The following is a 19,881-nucleotide window of genomic DNA, read 5'->3' on the forward strand; positions in this document are numbered from 1 at the left end:
GTCGGCAATTTGCACTTATAGATTAAAATCGAACATTCTGTACAGCGACGAAAGCGAATCGTACGTTTTCCATCAAATTCGTGTCTTTTTCAATTTCTCGATTTCCATTATCGAGCGTATTTGTAAAAAAAAAAAAAAAAAAAAAAAGGAAAAAAGGAAGCGCACGCTGGCGGAAATATCGTTAATCGAATATTCTAAACTCGGTGTAAATGCTTAACGATATCAATTGAACGAAATCAATTCGATGCTCGAATAACAGAACGTTAATTCCGCCGCGGTTTCCCGTTATCTAATAACGCCGGAGCTATAATAATTTTCGAAATTATACACGAAACGGGCACGTGTCTCCCTATTGATTTAAATGCGCACGTCGTAGTCCTTTGGCGAATGAATGAATATTACAAGCGCGTTTGCTTATCGCGTAATATCGGCGTAATATCGGCGTAATATCGGCGTAATTACGCGCCGGTACGTAGCTCGTGTTCGTTGTTATATTATTCATACACTCGTGAAAGCATCGTAAAGTTTGGCAAGCGGCAAACTCCGTGCAAAGTAGAGGGCGTCGGCCGTAGGTTTCATCCAGAAATGACAGACTTGCCGAAGTTGTAACGTTCGATAGTCGACTTGCCACTTTGAACCAGCCAACTTGGAACTTCTTACGATGATCCTTGATCTTTAATTGCTGTCGCGAGACTTCGCTCGTTGTGCACGTTGCGTTCCATTCTAATCGCGCCTCTGTGTCTCTTCGATTCCCTTCGAATTCGCGAACAACTCGCGTCAAATTTCGAACAAAATTTCGAATATATATATATGTCCTTTCTTTTGCAATTTTTGGGAACATCCCCAATACTTTAGTCTAGACTTTTTATTATAGCCGTACTTAAATAATAAAACTTACAAGTAATTGTTTATGATTTAATCCGATTATGTTTGCCCGAGATTTGTGACAATAGACTTGGGCTCGAGTGAGACAACTGGTCGCTGAACGTAGCCACGGTCACGGGATGGAAGTTTTTACCATAACAGAGGTATGGAGTAGTTGTATAGCTCTGCTTAAAAATATGGTTGTACGGAGAGATACAGAAAAGAGTATATAAGTGCAGTCCCCAGTTGGACTGGGGGAGTTAATTGTATCCTACTTGTACCGTGGACAAGTAAGTTGAGTTAATTGTGGTTAAATTGTGGACAAGTATGTTCAATTCGACCTTAGACTTTGGAAGAAAACGCATTTGCTATCCCGTTGACCGTGGATTCGTTATTGAACCTAAGATCATTGTCATTAGCATCTCGAGTATCTAATCGCCACGGTTACTTGTCAAATTCTGTAATAATCATATTTGGTACCAGTAAATGTCATCTATATTGTATAACAACAATGGCTAATCCAAATGAAGATTAGTTACACTCCTCTAACCCCAATGAGAAGTCGACATATATGTAATATCTTGTTCGAGCGAAGGTTCGGAATCGTTAGATTTATTCCACTTGTATTTCACTTGATAGCGATAGAGAGGAGGTCGTTGACCAGTCTGTTCACGAAAGAGGGCAACACGGTTGTAAACAGCTAACGTAAGCTCTTCTAAGGATTGCTATCCATAAATCTTGATACCGAGAAGCATGTATCGAGGTGTAACGTATCTGCAAGTAAAAGTGTTCGGATCTCCATCATGCAAATACAGCTTCTCGTAGACTTGCCTCGTAGACTTGCCTCGTAGGTGTCCTGAAACTGCACTTGCAGATACCACTCGTATCGTTCTATTTTTCATGCGTGTATGCGATAAACGTATAAATAGAATAGTTCTTATCTTTTGGCGATGCTGTTCTTTTTATCTCAATTACCAGACATACTATAATTTGTAGAGACGTTATTTAGTCCGCAACGATAAATCATCTTGTGCTAAGAAAAATATTTGCGTGCAATTTTTAATTTTTAATTTTGTCCTGAGAAAATGTCCCCGCATCGAAGAAATAAAACGGTAAACGAAGCGAAACTCGATAAATATCCTAGTGTGTATATAGTAACAATTTCTACCGTCTTACGGATGACGTCTTAACATGCTACCGTACGCAAATATTAGATGCGACACGACGATATTCTCAGAATGAGATCGTTAAAAATCATTTTGCGAAACGTCTGAATAGCTCGGTTGTCGCGTAGTGACATATAGAGATGACTAGCTTTCCTGGTTTAAAGTAGAGCTTTACGAGAATGCAACCGTCAACCGTGTTACCTTGGCTAAGTTTTCGAGTAGGTATAATTTCGCCGTAATTACGACAATGTTCTGGTTCGCCATAAAGAGAAGAAGGACGCGTGAACTCTTGACCTGACCCGACGTAAAAGGACAGTTTCGCAGGATACTGGGCTTTAACAATATTCATAAATTCATAAATGTGGCCTTTCAGTCTAACCTGGTCGGAGCCAATGAATTTACTGGAAATGGACCTCAACGATGTCCAGGATTTTGTTCTCTTTACCAACAATGAATATTTACCTGTTCCCGTCAGAAATTCTCTCCCCCCGCCTCTCTGTCTCTCTTCTTCCCTGCTTCTTCGCTTCTGTCTCTCCGTTTCCTTCATAAAGCACCTGTTTTATGGCTTTCGTTTTTTGTTTCGGCGACTTCGCAAAAGTAATTAAAACGCGGTAAAGATGCAAATGGACGATGTAAGCAGTGGTGCGACCGCGTACGTTTCCACTTAAATATTCATTAACCGCACGAAAATCACGTTTCCCCGACCAACCTCTGATTAACGATTCTGTTTAATAATTCGGATTTGCTTCGCGTAATCCAGCCAGTAATTCGATGGATTCGGTTGATCCAGAGATCGTATTTAATGTCCGACGTGGTTAGTGCTTTTAGTTTCGAAAAATCATAGGACGATTTAATTATTTAGTTCGTAAACGCTTTAATTGCTCGCATCGACTACTAGCGAGCCGAATTATAACAATTTTCCCAAGAACGGTGGTCGCTTCGGTATTCCTAGAGAAACGCGTATATAGATATCCTTTTTGAGCATTTCGTCGCGTTTTCGATATCCGTCAAATTCTTTTAAAGAAGTTTCTCTCGAAAAAGTTTCTCTCTGGCCCTTGAAAAATCCCAAGATGAAACCACGCGCGTGCAATTTAATTTCGTTTCTTGTGAAGTTAACGTCCTGCGATTCGTCTTTCGAACGATGTAAGTAATACAAGATATTTATTACTCGATAGATAATTTGAAATGTATTTCTTCAGAAAATTGAACAGAAAAATCCATCAGTTGAGACTAAAAGCTGGTAAAAAATATCTTTTGCGCAGTCAAAAGATTAAACGACCTGAGAATATTCCGCTTCCTGTAAAATGCATGATTCACTATCACACTCCGCTAGTCATCGATTATCTCGACCGAAAGAACGTAACACCTGGCTTCGTAAACAGTCGAATGCTAGTCATTCCTGTTACGTGGATACGAACTGTAGGGTTTGCTGGTCAATCGAAAGACCGTTCCTAGTGGATACAGAAACCGAACAATACAGGAATTCCCGCGGGCAAGTGGTGCCCGTTAGAGTAGTTAATCGAATATCGACTAGGTCGAGCAAGTGGAATCTCAGGTGATTATCGGGTGAGTTCCTATCGATAAGGGACGCCAGCTTTCTCAATGTATTCGTTTCCTACTTTATTTCCAATTTCGTCTCCCACTTTTACACGTAACGCCATCGATTTACCTTTTCGACGCCTCGAATTTCCTTGCAAATTGCCATTTTTAATCGTTGACTGTGTAAATTGCAAGATTTGTACAGCGATTACAGCGTAACGTACCTTTGGAGCGTCAATCAAGCGATAAAAAGAGCGAAATTCTACCTACAGTAGTTCGTATCTAGCATTTAACGGCCGAGCGCCGAATGCGTCTGACATATACGCGCTGTTACTACTTCCGTGTCGACAGACACACGTACACAATGTCAACACGATGACTTTCTTTTCGGCATAGTACAAACAACGTACGCTATTGGAATGTTTGCTATGTAACGTAAAGAGACTGGAGACCACTCCCTTCCGAATGCCGCTATTAATTTACCACAAAGACAACAATAAGCTCGGGCTGATCCCGTATAGCCGCCTATCGCTTTACCACGCAACATTGACATCCCACAAACCAACTTCCGTAGTCCCCAATTCTAATCAGCTTTAAAACAACCCCCAATCTATTAACCCTTCAAAAACCTTGCTTCCCCCTCTCTACACTGTCTCTCTCCCCTTTTCCTCTCTCTCTCTCTCTCTCTTCCTTTTCGCTCATTCTCATCTCCTTGTCTAACTTTCGCCCAAATACCAAGGCGATAAAACGGTAAAAACAAAGCACCTGGTGAAAAAGTAACGGAGGATGCTCGCCATGGACGATTAGGTCGATCGGCGTGTGCATGTCCGCGTTTCCTATCGATGGCGACGCGCACATTCACGTGCGTCGATGGTTGCGCCGGTTTAAGGAGAGAGAAAAGCGCGAGGTTAGGTCGATTGTCAGCCCCGAAGACCTTGACTCAGTGGCCGTAAGCGAGTAGAGCGCATGTGTGGTACTACGGCCGGGTTACCCGCTTCCTACCCCTTCGCTGGCGCCAACCGGGCCGAGCCACCCTCTTCCTCCCCCGTGATACGCTACTATCGTTACTATTACTCCACGTTCCACCCCACTTTCGGCCCTTCCTGTTCCGCTTCCTCCCCTCTTCGCGCGACATTCTCACCCCGCTGCATCCACCACCCCTTTCCACGTGTACGGCTCGATTCTCCTACGCAACCAGTTAATGAACACGTCACATGCCAGGGTGCAAGGCACTGAGCAGTGGCCGCGCGCATCTCTGCCCCCTTTCGTTTTGCAGAATCCAACTTCTATCATATAATAATGTATTATATAACAATGTAAACGAAAGATAGTACAAATACAAGCGGATGTTCGTGGAATAGTCCGTTGTTAGGAAATAAAGAGAAATCGCAGAATAAGATTTGCTCGTACGAGGCAGTTTTCGAGTCAGTCGAATTTGAAAATTTATTAAACGCTTTTGAAGTTGGCCGAGTACGAGTGAACAGCAATTAGGCGGTTGTCGTACGAAATAAAAATAACACGAAAGTGAGGGAAAAATACAAAACGAAGACTTTCTATCGGAGAGATACTAGTTTAGTTAGGAATTGTTCTGGTACGCGCGTATGATAAATTTTCGAATTTATTTTCTCGGAAACAAAACGATTCCTCCTAAATATACTTTCTTCTATATTTTCGATTAAGTAGTGGTATTCAAATATACGATACTTGGTAAATTTTCAAACTCTACGTACAAGGCAATTTTATTCTATACTTTCTCCCGATCTTCTCATATGGAATCGCCTGATGCTCGCTTGTACGCGTTATTCGGCGGGGTCCTGTATTATCGGAATTTTACAGGGTACAAATTGCATACTGAAAGTGGTGATAAATCCTCTAAACGCAACGAGTTTTCGTAATAAAGCCAGTAAACTGCTCAAATACGGTGAAAGGCAGTTCCTGCGAAGAAACGTAAAACGAGTTTCTTTGCACTTTTGAATAATTGCCCGCGTTTTGCATCTTGATTCGATGTAAGAGACCACTAAAATATTCTACTAAGGCGAGGAATTACGTATTAAAGAATCGCCAAGTAGGGGATTAAAACGACGTACAAATTACGACGATCGTTCCGCTGCGAGACTTTGATCGTATCTTGTCGAATCGACGAATGTGTTGGAAGACAGATGTCAAAGGATGAAAGGATACAGGCAGTTTGATTAATATTTCGAACGGGCGTTCCGCTTACTTGGGATTCAAATATCCGTCGATAGAGCGGAGACAAATAGCAGGGATGAATAAAATATTTACAGGGCCAGGTACGTGGTGGGAATTGTTTTTACAGAAGAACGTGCGGGTTGCGTGGGCGAAAGGTGGCGCGGTAACTGGGGCAGCTTGGTCGGAAGGCGGGAGCATGGTGTTTTAAAATGGATTTTGACCAGATCTCGAAATATCCCGTATTTTACGATTACTACGACCGTTATACCATTTGAGAATTCCTTTTCCTGCGTATTGGTAAGATCAGATTGTAGCTGTGCGTTATTTTCTTCCCCAAGATTGCTGGAAAGGAAGTATGGCTTCTACGATTGTACGTTTGTCCTTTACCATCTTTTTATATAAACGTTTTTTGTACTTTACAAGTTGTTTATTCGTATCGAATTATTCCAACTCTCTCTGTTGATAGCCGCGAGCGTAAATTTCAATCGACGCTAATTATCAACGGAGATGAAGGTGACGTAATTCGGTTTCAGTGTTTCATGAAATTTCTACCATATATCGGGTAACTTTTTGATTCGCCTGATCGAACCGCCTTTGAAATTCCACTGTACGCATGTAGCATATAGAGTATATTCTTACTTACAGTGTTGCAGAACTATGTCGGTAGGGTTGAGGTTGAACGAAGCATAGTGTATACGGATTAATCAAATGCATCTTGTTGAAGGCATTACGCTGTTGAATAATGATCTTTCGGAATACATTCAGCTTACCTCTCTTTGGGTGCCTTATTTGCATGAGAAGCAAACATCCTACATGTGAATTAATGAAACTTGAATTCTCTCGAGTATCATTCTTTCCATGGATACGAAATGCTGTCTCTTGGCTATTGCCGTCAAAACGATCTTCTTAACTCTTACAAATTTATAATAACCATTGTAATATGTAATATCAAAGAAAATATATCGGTCTGTAATTAAAGCTTTTAATCCAGTTTCTTTGTAATTGAAATTACGCTACCTCGATGAAAATGGTTCGTTTAAAGCGTTGTCTTACTACTTGCTCGAGTCTTTTTTTCTTTTTTCTTTTTTCAGTTGCGACAAATCGCTGTAAAAGAACGAACAATTGGTCTTTATTTACGTTTGAAGGCGCGTTTCAGCTGCCTGTCGCTTCTTGAATATTATCTCTGGTCTCGTTCCTTTCGGCCGTTTGTCGTTACAAAGGTGTCAGCTGCGTTCGATTTCCATACGTAGAACGGTATCCATACTTTTATCGAAAAATCCAGCCCGCCGTTTATGTTTAGTGGGCTTATATATTCGACTTGGATATCGACTCCATATAGCTATAGCTGTACGATACGTATAAACGATGCGTTTCGTCGAAACCGAATGGACTACCATCGACTATGTATGCGATTTGTTTGAAGATACGAAGATGTATATCTCGAACGATCTTCGCTTTTTAGGAATTATTTCTCTTGTACAAATAATCTTGTGAGATTCGTAAGTCTGCTTTTTAGTATTACGGACATAGGAAAACGTATTTACACGATCGTTATTATTTTTTAAAATAACCAAACAAAGATGCAGTTAATTTTTATCGGTAATCCACGATCTCTCGTTAATACGTAACCTTCTTGCGTTCTTTGGAGCATTTTCGACCAAATCGTATGCTTTCATCGTTAGAAAATTTTTCAAATTCGAGGAAACTGAGGAAGAATTTTTCTTGTTACGTGCGACTTCTCGTTTCAACTTTGTGCCAAAGATTTTCTTACAGCATGAGAGAACCTCGAAGGTTCTTTTTTCCTCTCTGTTGAAATAAAAGCGAGTGTGAGACGTAAAAGACTGAAAGATCTCAGCAGACATGAAAGTTAATTCGTGCGGACATTAACCTCATTCGCGCGTCTCTGTATTTTAAACATCGGCCCCTGCCTGCAATTAATCGACCGACATCGTCGAGGAGTATGCTCGCTATTTTGAAATATTTCGGTTCGACGGAAGTTTCTTCGAATCTCTTCCATTTTGCCTGTAGCTTCCGAGTTTCTTCAGAGAGTCGAGTTTCTGCTAAAGTGTGCCGGAAATGTTGCTCCATAGTTACAATTCGTAGAAAGTTTCACGAGGATTCAGGTATAGATATACATTCGCCAGCAATTCTACGTTTCAAATCTCTTGGGCTCTGAAATTTTTGTCCATGGTGGAACTTCTCGCACGTAAAATATGTTTCGCTGCCCGTCAAACATTTTTGTACCTGTAGGCGAAAAATGTCGTGATTCGTCAAATATCTTTTCGTCGCCAACGTCGAACCATCGATCTTCCCTCGCCTCGCGTCCTTCCCTCCAATATTTCGAAAAACATATCGTTCTAGAAACGTACCTACGCGTGGAATACTGGCCACGATGCTACGATAAATACGTACATCGAATAGAGCTTGTTTCTATATCGTACGATATCTCGTAGATATTAGAACGTCGCCCTTGTTTCGCAAAAGAAATACGACGAGCGCGATACAAATATAACGATGTATCTTCCTTTACTTTTACCTCGCGGCTGTTCGTAAGAGATTTCAGGAACACGACAAATTTCCTTACCTCGGCGGGCCAATATCTCCTAGTCAAGTTGATCAGCAAAGAAAGAAATTTTCTCTCAAGTGCAGTTTCCTAGACGTGTTATTATATTTTACGGATATATGTGCGTATTACGTTTCGAGGAGAGGCTGATTTTTTCCGATTTAAAATATCGCTGAAAAAAGGAGAATAAAAACGAGGAAGAAAAATCACCGACGGATATTCCTCGCTGACTGGCGTTTTCCTCGATTCCCCTGTATCCTCCTATTTTCTGATTCTCGGCTCGGTTAGCAGGCGCGTTCAAGGTCGATTAATAAATCTTCATCGGTGGGGAACGGGACCGGGTAGCTGGCGCGATCAGTTCTGGCTGAGGCTGTCAACGTTAACAATAACAAACGCCCGATACGGGGCCATAACCCTGCGCTTGCTCGTCGATGGACGTCCGCGTTTTCACAGACGCTTTCAGCGTTTCACCCGTCAGTATGCATAACCTATTTTTTCGCGTTTCTATGCCGTCACGTGAACCGAATAATGAAAGCTATCGAGCAGGCTGAATCTTTTAGCCAACGTAGTTCGATCTGGCCGTACATACGCGATGCGCCTCCGTTTCTCCCCGACGTGTTACGTAACACGACTATACGAATGCGCGCAGTCGAAACCCCTGCCATTTAACCTTTATCCTGTCGTTTGAATGGAGAATCACCGCTGCCAAATAGCGACGATATACCTGACTGCATTGTTTCGCTAATGTCCCATCACGACACACGACAGTCTCCCGAGGATTCTACGTACGTACGTACATATTCCAAGAGTTAGGATTGCTACTGGAGCTTATTAGAGTAAATGGCTGATTTCTTTTCGGTAAAACGGTAATGAACCGTGATAAATTAAGATCGTTTAATCCAATTATCGTCGAGCTGACGGAATAGTTTGTACGGTTAGTTAACGTTCTTGTGTACCAACTTCGATAGTTTAGTTTTACATGGTTTACATTAACAGCGAATGTACGAAATTGCTATTTCGATAAATAATAAGCTTCTCCCTTGCTTATTAAGTTATTCCTCGTCCGTGAACCCTGGACCCTATCTCATCCATTGATCATCAAAGTTACCCTCTACTTTTCGATTCTCCGACCTTACGTCCTGTACTTTCAGCCCTCGGTATATCCTCCAACTGTCTTCGAAACTTCTGTTGGACGTTTATATTTTGCAGTTTATTAAATGTAACAAATGGAAGCCTCACGAACGATAACAGTTCGGCTCACTCTGGTCCAGTAACGATCATCGAGAACGAGTTTCTACGTTTCGTTTAAACTCTGATCTTCGATCTTTGGCTTAACGCGGGAAGAACGAGAACGAGACGGAGTTGACAAATACGGATTCGTTATTCAACGAATCGTTTCGGTCGATTCTTTTGACGCTGTTGAACCGCGACTGGCTTTGGTCGTGATTGCATTCGACCTCGCGTGGGACACATGGGTCGAGGAAGGTTGGCACGGGAAGGGCGGAGGTGAAGAATGATGTAATCGATGCACAAGGGTAGAGCGTGGCCGCGACACTTGGCCTTTGCGTTGCTCGACGATCCTCCCAGCCATGGCAGCCAGAGAGAAAAGTGGCTGCGCACCTCGCCCCCTCCAACCTTCCTCTTCGTGAAAAGCGTTGGAAGAAAAAGGTTGTAGGGGGATCGAGTTAGCGGAGGACGTGTCTGTCCTTGGGAGAATCGGCCAATCTCAAACTTTTTCGACTTAAGTTCGAGATGCATCCCTCTTTGTTGCGTGTAACGTGCAAGAGTTGGAAATATGACTAGCGGAACTGCACACGAGCAAGGTAAGCACTGCTCTCCATCGCTCAACGTCACGCGCTCCTTTTCTCATTTTAATTATTTCAATTTTTCTGTCGTGGCAACCCAACGAGATCGTCGTCAACCACGTTAATTTGCATAGGAATAAAGGTTAACACAGATATCAGATCAGACGAAACGACAAATTTTAACGTGTCTCGAGAATTTCTTGAGCGTGGTGTCACTCGACCATGAGTTCGTGTATCTGATGTCTTTGGCTTATCTTTATGATCGTGTAGGGTTCTATCGGGAATAAACGATCGGATTTGCCTAATCATCTTTCCAGCTCTCTGTTCTATCTACAGCGATTCGCGAAATTATTCCAACACTCGTAGAAACTTTTTACGTACATGCTATACGAAACATCTTGAAGTCTCATTAGTACTGTAACGAGACGCGACTACTATCGTGGCTATATTGGTAAAATTTGAAACTGATCTGAAAAAGTAAGGTCGGTCTATAACGAAAGCGAATGAACACGTTATACGTTCGTCGTTATTCCGATAACGAATGTACGAGTTGAATTTTTATCGTATAATTGTATTCGTAATATATCTATATCGAGTTCCAAAGATGGAGATAAAATTTATTAAAAATTCCTTATTCACGGCTACGTTCACCTTCCATTGCGTTTTCACGTTCGACATGCTCCACGTTTAATTAAACGTGCCTGACGTGCTTTTCCTATCGCTTTTCGAATACGTGCTAGAAGCCTGATTTAGCCGTGTTCTCGAGGACCGACTTTAAAGCCCTTACGTGGCACCACCTCTCGCCTCAGAACGTAGTCCTTTCAAATTCTTCTTAGCGGTGGAAAGTGAGAAAATATTGTCGAGTAATCACGTTCCGAGGATAATGCGTTGTTGGAAACCACGGAACAGGCGGAAACGCGCGCGATTAGTAAACGTGTAGAACCTTACTTCCACGTGATACGAGGATAACGTCGAGAACTGACATTTAACACGCAATAGTCTCTTACGCTCTTACGGTATTTCTATTACTCATTACCTGCAAATTCAAAGTTATACACGTAAATGAGTTAGGATGGTATAGCGCGTGGTTTAGACAACGAGGTGGTGACCTTAGCCCTCTAGCCTTTAAGGCTGGTTTAGTCAAGTAGCAAGTAAAGTCGGATTTACACAGTTTGATGATAACGTTGCCTTCATCCTCGTTTCATCCTCCAAAGCGAACAGTGTAAATTCGGCTTTACCAGCTACTTCACTAAACTACACGGCCGTGTCTGAACCAGCCTTTAGCCGATGTACGATTAACTCGTAACTAACTTTCGGAAAGTTAACAGGCGCAACTTGTTTTTCCAAACTATAATACGTCGCTTATTCGTTTAACCGTTTGTGAATCGTCTCGGTTGGATCGTGTTTGAAGAAAAAATTATCGGTAACGAGAAGGAACACTGGGTACTTGTTACATAAATTCCACGGTTATACAAACCGTTCGTTCCTCGACGTTGGTGTAAACGAGGATCTACCGTACTCTATCTACGATTATCTATCGAAGGATTCGCGGGCGATGAAATTACGGTGAAAGGTAAACGATGCGTCGATGATACATAGAGAGGCCGCGAACGAAATTTTAACGATCGCCCGTTGAAGTCGTGGAGGAAAATTAGGGCAACGTGCTTGACCCAAGTTTGTTTTCGCGATGAGTTACGAAGGAATGGCAAAAGTTTAACGCGTTCAATGCGAATGTATCTGGTATAAGCACGACGCGTGAAAAATTCCTCGCACGTGTCACGTTCGTTCCGAGCCTTTCTCCGAACAAAATGGCTCGACCTCGTGGAAACTTTAAAGTCACCCTTGTCGCGAACAATAAAAAGAACATAGGAAATGCTTGGCGCGCCATTCTGCGTAACGCGCGTTTATCCGATTTAGTTGTAAATTACTGCACAAAGAATCGCGACACAGAGTCGTAGAGAAAAATTGGTAGACACGTAGTGGAAACGGATATCAAGGAGCATGTTTCGTTAAATACGACTTGTTTACGTGAACGTGTTTATTTTTAATTATTTTAATAAATAAAACTGTTGAGGTTTCGTGCTTTATCCATGAAATAAAATGTTTATGATTATTTGCACTTTTATCTTCATTTTATAATGCAATTCTTATATCGGGAGAAGCCAGCTCTTTGGATGTAAAAGATAACATACTTAACCCTTTAACCTACAACTATGGACATAACCCGTATTAGATGATCGGGCACAGCCCCTGTCGGACATAGCCCCACCGGGCATAGCCCCACCGGGCATAGCCCGTATCGGGAATAGCCCCATCGGGCATAACCCCATCGGGCATAGCCCCGTCGGGTATAGCCCGTGTCGGGCATAGCCCGTATCGGGAATAGCCCGTATCGGGAATAGCCCCATCGGGCATAACCCCATCGGGCATAGCCCCGTCGGGTATAGCCCGTGTCGGGCATAGCCCGTATCGGGAATAGCCCGTATCGGGAATAGCCCCATCGGGCATAGCCCCACCGGGCATAGCCCCACCGGGCATGGCCCCAGTCGGGCATGGCCCCAGTCGGGCATAGCCAAAGTCGGGCACAGCCCGTATCGGGCATGGCCCGTGTCGGGCTTAGCCCCGCCCGTCATGCTCCGTGTCGGGCATAGCCCCACCGGGCATGGCCCCAGTCGGGCATAGCCCCGTTGGGCATAGCCCGTATTATATGATCGCGCATAGCCCGTATTAGGTGAACGGGCATAACCCGTATTGGGTGAACGGGCATAACCCGTATTGGGTGAACGGGCATAACCCGTATTAGGTGAACGGACATAACCCGTAGAATGTTTCTGAGTAATCTACTCCAGGTTTCTGCCAGAATCCCCGAGCTACAAGCCTAACCTTATACCTATCTGGGTCCCTCTTTATTGCAAGCACCCACTTACAGTCTATAACGTTTCTGTTCAAGGGCCTTTGCACAATGTCCCACACATCTTTACTTTTTAGATTGTCTGAGTCCTTCATTATTGCATCAGTCCACTTTTGAGCATCTGGCCCCCTCAGGGCTTCGTACACATTCACAGGTACACACATGCTTTGAGTTTTGCAAACGGTCGCAGTATGAGCGCAACTATCATATGTCTTTGGTTTATGTAATCTTGCCGACCTCCTGGGAGCAATCGATGCACTCACAGCCTCCCCCGGATTATACTCACTCGTTAAATTGTCCATGAAGTAGTCAGTCTCCCCTTCATCGTTTTCGCCATCACTTTGTGTTTCGACGTCAGTCCGGTCAACTCCAAGATCCAAGTTCAAAATCTTCTACGTCCCATATCCATTCTGAGGACCTCCTTTTTATATTGCTCGTCTCCATCTTAACATTCTTGTAGGGAAACGTATTCTCTTCGAACCTGACATGACAAGATATTATTACTTTCTTGGTCTGTGGCAGGTAAATCCTATAGCCTTTGACCTGCCTGTCGTATCCTACGAATATCCCCTCATCTGCCCTGCTATCGAATTTTTCTCCGCTTGGACTTCTCAGGTACCAGACTCTGCACCCAAATACTCTCAGTCTGTTGATCTCTCCTTGGATGTCACATCCCTTACCTTTCCATAATTCCAGTGGGATCTTGTCTCCGATAGCAGCGGATGGGCATAGGTTTCTTATGTGACATGCCGTGTTCACAGCTTCCCCCCACAGATAGTCAGGGAGCCCCGATTGGATGAGTAAACATCTAGACATCTCAACCAGGGTTCTGTTTGCTCGTTCGGAAATCCCATTTTGCTCAGGGTTCCTAGGGACGGTCTTCCTGTGTAAGGTGCCTTTCTCTTTCAGGTAATTTTCAAAATATTCCCCTGTGTACTCACCTCCGTTTGGTGGGTACTTATTTTGGACTGGCGTAAAGCCTCCACTTCCATCTGGTATTCTTTGAAACACTTAAGTACTTCGCTCTTCCTACTGATGATCCTAACGTACATGAAACGAGAGAAATCATCAATGAAAGTCACAAAATAATTACCTCCGCCTAGCGACTTGCATTGAATTCTGCCACTAATGTGAACAATCTCTAAAGGGCGCTGACACATGTGGTGAGCTGTCCTCGGAAATGGTACTTTGATCATTTTTCCTTTCACGCAGACTCCGCATAGTTCCTCGTGTTTCCTCGAGTCCTTCTTCACGCTACTTACAGGGATTTTCCTCATCGCATTTCCATGCAGGTGACCTAATCTCTCATGCCATGATACTTTTGTATGCCTTCGCTTCAATGACCTCAATGTCTTCGTCATCTTTCACAGGCTTCTCCTGATCGTTCTCCACGAAAACGTTTGCTACATGCCTTTCAGGTGGTATTGTCTCTAGGCAGTACACATTGTCTCCTACCTTTGAATTGAATATAACGTCCCCATCATCATGTGTACCGATAGCCTCATCCCTCGTACACACTGTGGTGACACACTTCATTGCTGTTGAGGTTATTCGATGTGTAAACAGAGAAAACTCGTGGATAAATTGTAAGGCAGAAAATTCTTCGTCGCAGTCTTTTGTCTACATGCTGTCGATGGCTTCAGTGCTTGAGAAAACTAAAAAGACCATATATAGAGTTTTCTTATAAGTGGTAACCACTTCAACAAAAACAATAGTATCGTTTCGATTGAATTTCGTCGATACCCACTTCTAACGTCTATCCACTTGTTTCTATAGCAGACTGTATAACGATTCGTACGATTTTAACGAACATTCCGATTACTGACTCCGTTGATCTAAACGCGCGTCTGTATTCCAAATCCTTCGCGTTTTGAAATTTCTGAAATTATTTATTGTTGATTGCTTGCCTTGCCTTGCTTACGTTTCTATGGCGTGCATTTTATTTCATAGAAAATGTCTAGATGAAACGTTTTGCCTTATTTCGCGTGTTATTCTCAACGTATGTGTAAAACAATAATGTATAAAACAATGGAATAATAGTGTTTAGAAAAACGTGGCTTCAAAGCAATATCGAGTTCATTAGTACGGGTGAAATGCGCGAGAAGAAGCAAATTAGCTCTGTTTGTTAGCGAACACGTCTGGGTTTGAGAGAAACGGAGAAAGAGAGAGACCGGTGGGAGGCGCAAAATTACGCGATTCAAATTCTGTTCTGCAGAGTATGCGTGTCTACAGCACCGTGTATTTTCTCTGAAATTGCTGCGATCTTTTGCGCATTAACCGCAAAAAGAACTCGTACGTTCCTACTCTGTAAAAGTGTTGCGAGGATCGTATTTTGTGTCGTCACGTTATTTCATCGTTACCTTTCCAGTCTCGTTCAATATCAGATTCGTTTTACTGTTCTGCATTTACGTTGTTACACAGAGCGACCTCGAGCAGAAAAATCGTCGCATTCGAACTAAAAACCTTCTATTTTTCTAACGTTTCTTTTTCTTTTTTTCTCAGAAAAGATTATAAAGATAGAATTCGGAAGATATTATCGAAATATACGCGAGCGTCGTTAGATTTAAATCTTTTCGATCTCGATCGAATTTGAAACTTTCGTAAAACGTACACATTTGTGGTCCTCGGATTTTCGATCGTGTTTTCAGTAGTACGTTGCGCTTTATTCCGACGTCGTGAACATTCCAATTCGCTTTTTCAGGGCAGACCTGAAGGAGAAACGGTTTCAGGTGAAACAGGTTTCAGTAGTACGGTACGCTTTGTTTCGACGTTTCGTGAACGGCGGCAATTCGTTTCTTCGCGGGGTAGACCTAAAAAAGAAACAGTTTCAGGGCAGACCTAAAAAAAGAACAGTTGCACCTGAAGAGAAGCGAACTGGAACGTTCACGAAACGTCGGAAGAATGCGCAACCTACTACTGAAACCCGAAGAACCGCGAGTATGTCGAGATAAAAACGATTGAGAAATGTTCGTTTCGCGCGACCTACGTTTTACGCGACACTGCGAAACGTCTGTTCAAATTATTTTCCTATAGAAATCATACGTTAACGATGAGTTTAGCCATACGCGTTTCCGATAGCCTTTAACCGAAACCCAACAGCTGCCAATCCGTTTTATTCGGAAATCTATATACAGGGTGCGACCGAATAACATGTACAAGCGGACACGAGTTGATTCCTTATGAAAAAATAAGAACAAAATATGGAATGGAATTTTTTCATTTAAGGCCTAGTTTACGAGAAAATCGACTTTGAAAATCTATCAAGTATAGTTGAATATACGCACCCTGTATATTTCTCCGATACTCGATCGCAGCCAGGTGTTGCTCGTAAAAGAATTCCAGATAGAACGTTCACGGATAGCTGGCAGACAAAGGAAGGTATTTCGAGAAGTTCAATGTCATCTTGGAGAACGTATTGTCTCATAGTTATCATTTTTATAGCCTCGCTTGACCTAGGTTCTCGCACAACGAACGATGAATCGAGGGTGCACTCGATAATGACAACGGTGACCTGAAAATTGTGTCAAGAATACTCGATCGCGACACTGAAGCAACGAAGGCGCGTGCCACTTCGAAGGGTACGAAGAAACAATTTTAAAACGTAAGAATAACCTTCGATCTTGAGTCGTCGGAATCGATAACACGCCAACTATTATTCCGCTGAACTCGCGACGTATTCCCGACGCGGTGACATATTTTCGTGAATTTTTTTTTCCTTCTCCACAGATCGAAAGATTATTTTTAGGAGGTTGCTGCTCGCGTTACGATTGTTTCGCCGAGTTGTTACAGGCCGATTACGAGCTGGTAACTTTAAGTAAATAAAACTGGATAACGTATACGGTGAACTATATATTTTACGAGCCATTTTCTCGAATATTCCAACAAATAGTAATTTCTTTTGTCTTCATTGTACGTTGCGCTGTTTTTATAGGTTTCACGATAAGTATACAGCAAAGTCTCGAGTAAAAAGTTCTCGATAATCTTGAGGAAACAGCAGCGAGTTCGCAACCTTGTATTTTTGATTACCATGACTATAAAGCATCGTATCCTTAGTAGATCTTTCGCGAGAGGTGTTACTTATCTTGGAAGATTTTTCGTACTTGATATGCAGGTTACGTTTATTCAAAGACATTTCGTTCTTCGAATTAACATTTCTGTTACGTCGGGTGACACTCTACCTAGACCAAGCCACGCACCGCGGGCCAGACGGGAACCAGATGTCCGCTCATCCTTACTGCGTATCCTCGATAGTCTTAAGGACCCATGATAAATCTCAGTAATTTGCTAGCTAAGGTCCTTCAGACCGAACAAATATCTTTGTTTCTAAATCATTTTCTAAAGATTATTGTCTACTACGGCTTGACACGGGAAAGTTAGTTTTTCTCACGTACGATGCTTCCCATTAGCAACTTTCTATCGAGGGCGGCTAAGACCCTTCCTAGTCCACCAACCTTCGTTTATCCAATCAGAAACAACGTATACTGTTCTCACTTTCCTGACCAAAAATGTCATGAACAAATCCAATGATGCCGTACGCTAGACACACCCATCGCTAGCTTTTCTCCAATACAGCATCGGCACTGTAACTTACTTATTCTTCGTCGTTAGAATAGTCAACAAGTCATTACCGGGTTACTCTCCTTAAATCAATCATTTACTTAACGTATACATACTCAACAGTGTACCTCATAAGTGTCAGAGATATAACTTTTATAACTCTGTTAATAGCAACGTTATAGTATCTTAACCACTCCTCTTGTCTTGACGGAAATCAGGGGATCGATCAACTCGTGATGTCGATTATTATAATCGTAACGAGAATTTACGACTCTCGTTGACGTGTTCCCTGGCGATTGCGTCTCCCCGCGATTGGTCGAAAAAACAATTTCTTATCCTTTTTATAGGAATTTCGTATAGAAAATAGGAATTTATTTCATTTTCGGCGTTAGTGGGAAAATGATATTTCATAAAAGGACGGTCATTGAAAATTTTATCTGCAGACCTGAAGTTTTCTCAAGTTACGATAACATTTATCCACGGGAACGTTACTTTCCAGACAAATGCTTGCTTATCTTGGTAATACCCGCTCTCCATTGGTCCAGCATATAAGTTGACCCTTCGATAAAAGAAGATAAATTTCAACCTGCTATCAAGATCCCAGCTTTATAATCGTGAGCAAATTGTAAACGATTTAGCGACGTACACCATTCTCTGGTTGACATTTTGTTCGAGCAAAGAATAATAAAATTGATGTTCCGCTTCTTTCTTTTTTGAAATCATTCGCGTTACGTTTACGCTTAACACGTTGACTACCACGATGGTTATCGGTGACGAGTCTCATTTGTATTCAATTTTTTAGAACGATTAAAAGAAGATAAATTCTTTACAGCGAAGAAACTTCGTCGATGTTTTAAATAACTTTGTTAGAAAAACGTGCGCAAATACAATATGATATTTTACAAAAGTTAAAGATAATATTATGGCGTGGTATATTTGAATGTATCGCGGCACCGGCAGATATATAAAATTCGTCCGTGTCGACCAGCAAAAATACGGTCGGCGAAAATTAGAATATCTAGAAAATATCGTTCACGGTCATTTTCGTGAAAATATCCGAGAAATTGAAGAAAAGATTAATTATGTATACGTATATATGACATAGAAGATAGAGCACGAAAAGCGTACATAGAAAAATGAGGTTCAGCCATATATTTTGAAAAGTTTGAAAAGCCGTGTTTCCATAGATATGTACAACGTGGCTGGAAGTTTCTTCGAAATTATCGATCCGGTTCGACGTAGATCGGCCGTGGATAGCAAAACTTTCCACAAATTTCGCGTGTTCCGGGCACATCGAACATTACGGCTTTAAAGTAGCTATTCAAACCCTGGAAAACGATCGAACCGTTCTCGTCGAGCCGAACTCTTTTTGCTTTCGCTTGTACGGCGCGCTAAAAAGTAACTTTCGTTGTGGAACCAGTGCGGTTTCACGCAACGCCGTGGCGGTGCTTCTTCCAACGAGCAGCGCCAGTTTTCACCATTTCAAATAAGGAAAAGAGCGAAACGTTTTAACACGATACACATTAACTGCTGTATCGAGTTTCATTCGTTCGAAATCTCCTCCGTAACCAAAGAAGAACTTGAATATTAGGTCGTTCTGAAACTTCCTGGTGGTTTAGTTTCGAAACAACCTGGCTCCTTTAAAGTGGAACGTTACTATCGAAGGAAGATATAATAAATTTCGATCTGCTACGATCGGTCTAATCTTGTAATCCATGCTTACGGAATATTCGTCTCTACAATTCTCTCGTCGACATCTTATTCGAGTAAAATTCAAAAGTACGAGCTGGCGCGTATTCCGGATTTTTAGCTTTCTAACAGCACGTTTTGCGAACGTTCCGGCGCGTTTCTACGGGGCACAACTCACTGGACAGATGGTACGTTTACCGAGAAACGATTCTGAAATTTTTACAGGAACGCTCGTTCATTTAGAAAATGTGAGATTAGAGATTGCGAAGGGTGGAGAAATGCTATTTCGAGCTTGATGTATTATCGATACGACTGACATAGAACGTTTCGGCGACGTGCTATTGAAAACACGAACGAAAGTCCGAGAAACCACAAATATACCGCATTATGTATTTATGGTAATTATATTTAGCGTGCACGATTTTAATAGACTTTAGATGGAAATTAAGTTGGTTATACTTGGTAAATTGGAATAAATAATAGAAATTCCCTAGACGAAGTAAGAGACGCCCGTGTGATATTAACAATCACTGGCAATTGCTCCTTAATTAATTCATATTCTACTAATTACGTATATTTCGTTCGAATGGAACCTGT

At 42.1% G+C, this 19,881-nt stretch overlaps 2 protein-coding genes across 4 annotated transcripts in view; one reads left to right on the forward strand and one right to left on the reverse strand.

The window, feature by feature from the left end:
- The window catches only part of LOC117235479 (heparan sulfate glucosamine 3-O-sulfotransferase 5), a 150,167-nt gene that overhangs the window by 104,585 nt on the left and 25,701 nt on the right, over positions 1-19,881 (forward strand). The window lies entirely within an intron of this gene.
- On the reverse strand, positions 12,927-13,340 carry LOC117235602 (uncharacterized mitochondrial protein AtMg00820-like). The gene has a single exon (XM_033497784.1). The coding sequence runs from the start codon at positions 13,338-13,340 to the stop codon at positions 12,927-12,929; it is 414 nt and encodes a 137-aa protein (XP_033353675.1).

The sequence above is a fragment of the Bombus vosnesenskii genome, unplaced genomic scaffold (genome assembly GCF_011952255.1).
Source record: "Bombus vosnesenskii isolate JDL3184/JDL3185 unplaced genomic scaffold, Bvos_JDL3184-5_v1.1 scf7180000013316, whole genome shotgun sequence".
Classification (NCBI taxonomy): domain Eukaryota; kingdom Metazoa; phylum Arthropoda; class Insecta; order Hymenoptera; family Apidae; genus Bombus; species Bombus vosnesenskii.

What these genes read in the sequence shown, in the direction of transcription:
- LOC117235602 (XM_033497784.1), bottom strand. Translation starts at nt 13,340, where the DNA reads ATGGACAATTTAACGAGTGAGTATAATCCGGGGGAGGCTGTGAGTGCA.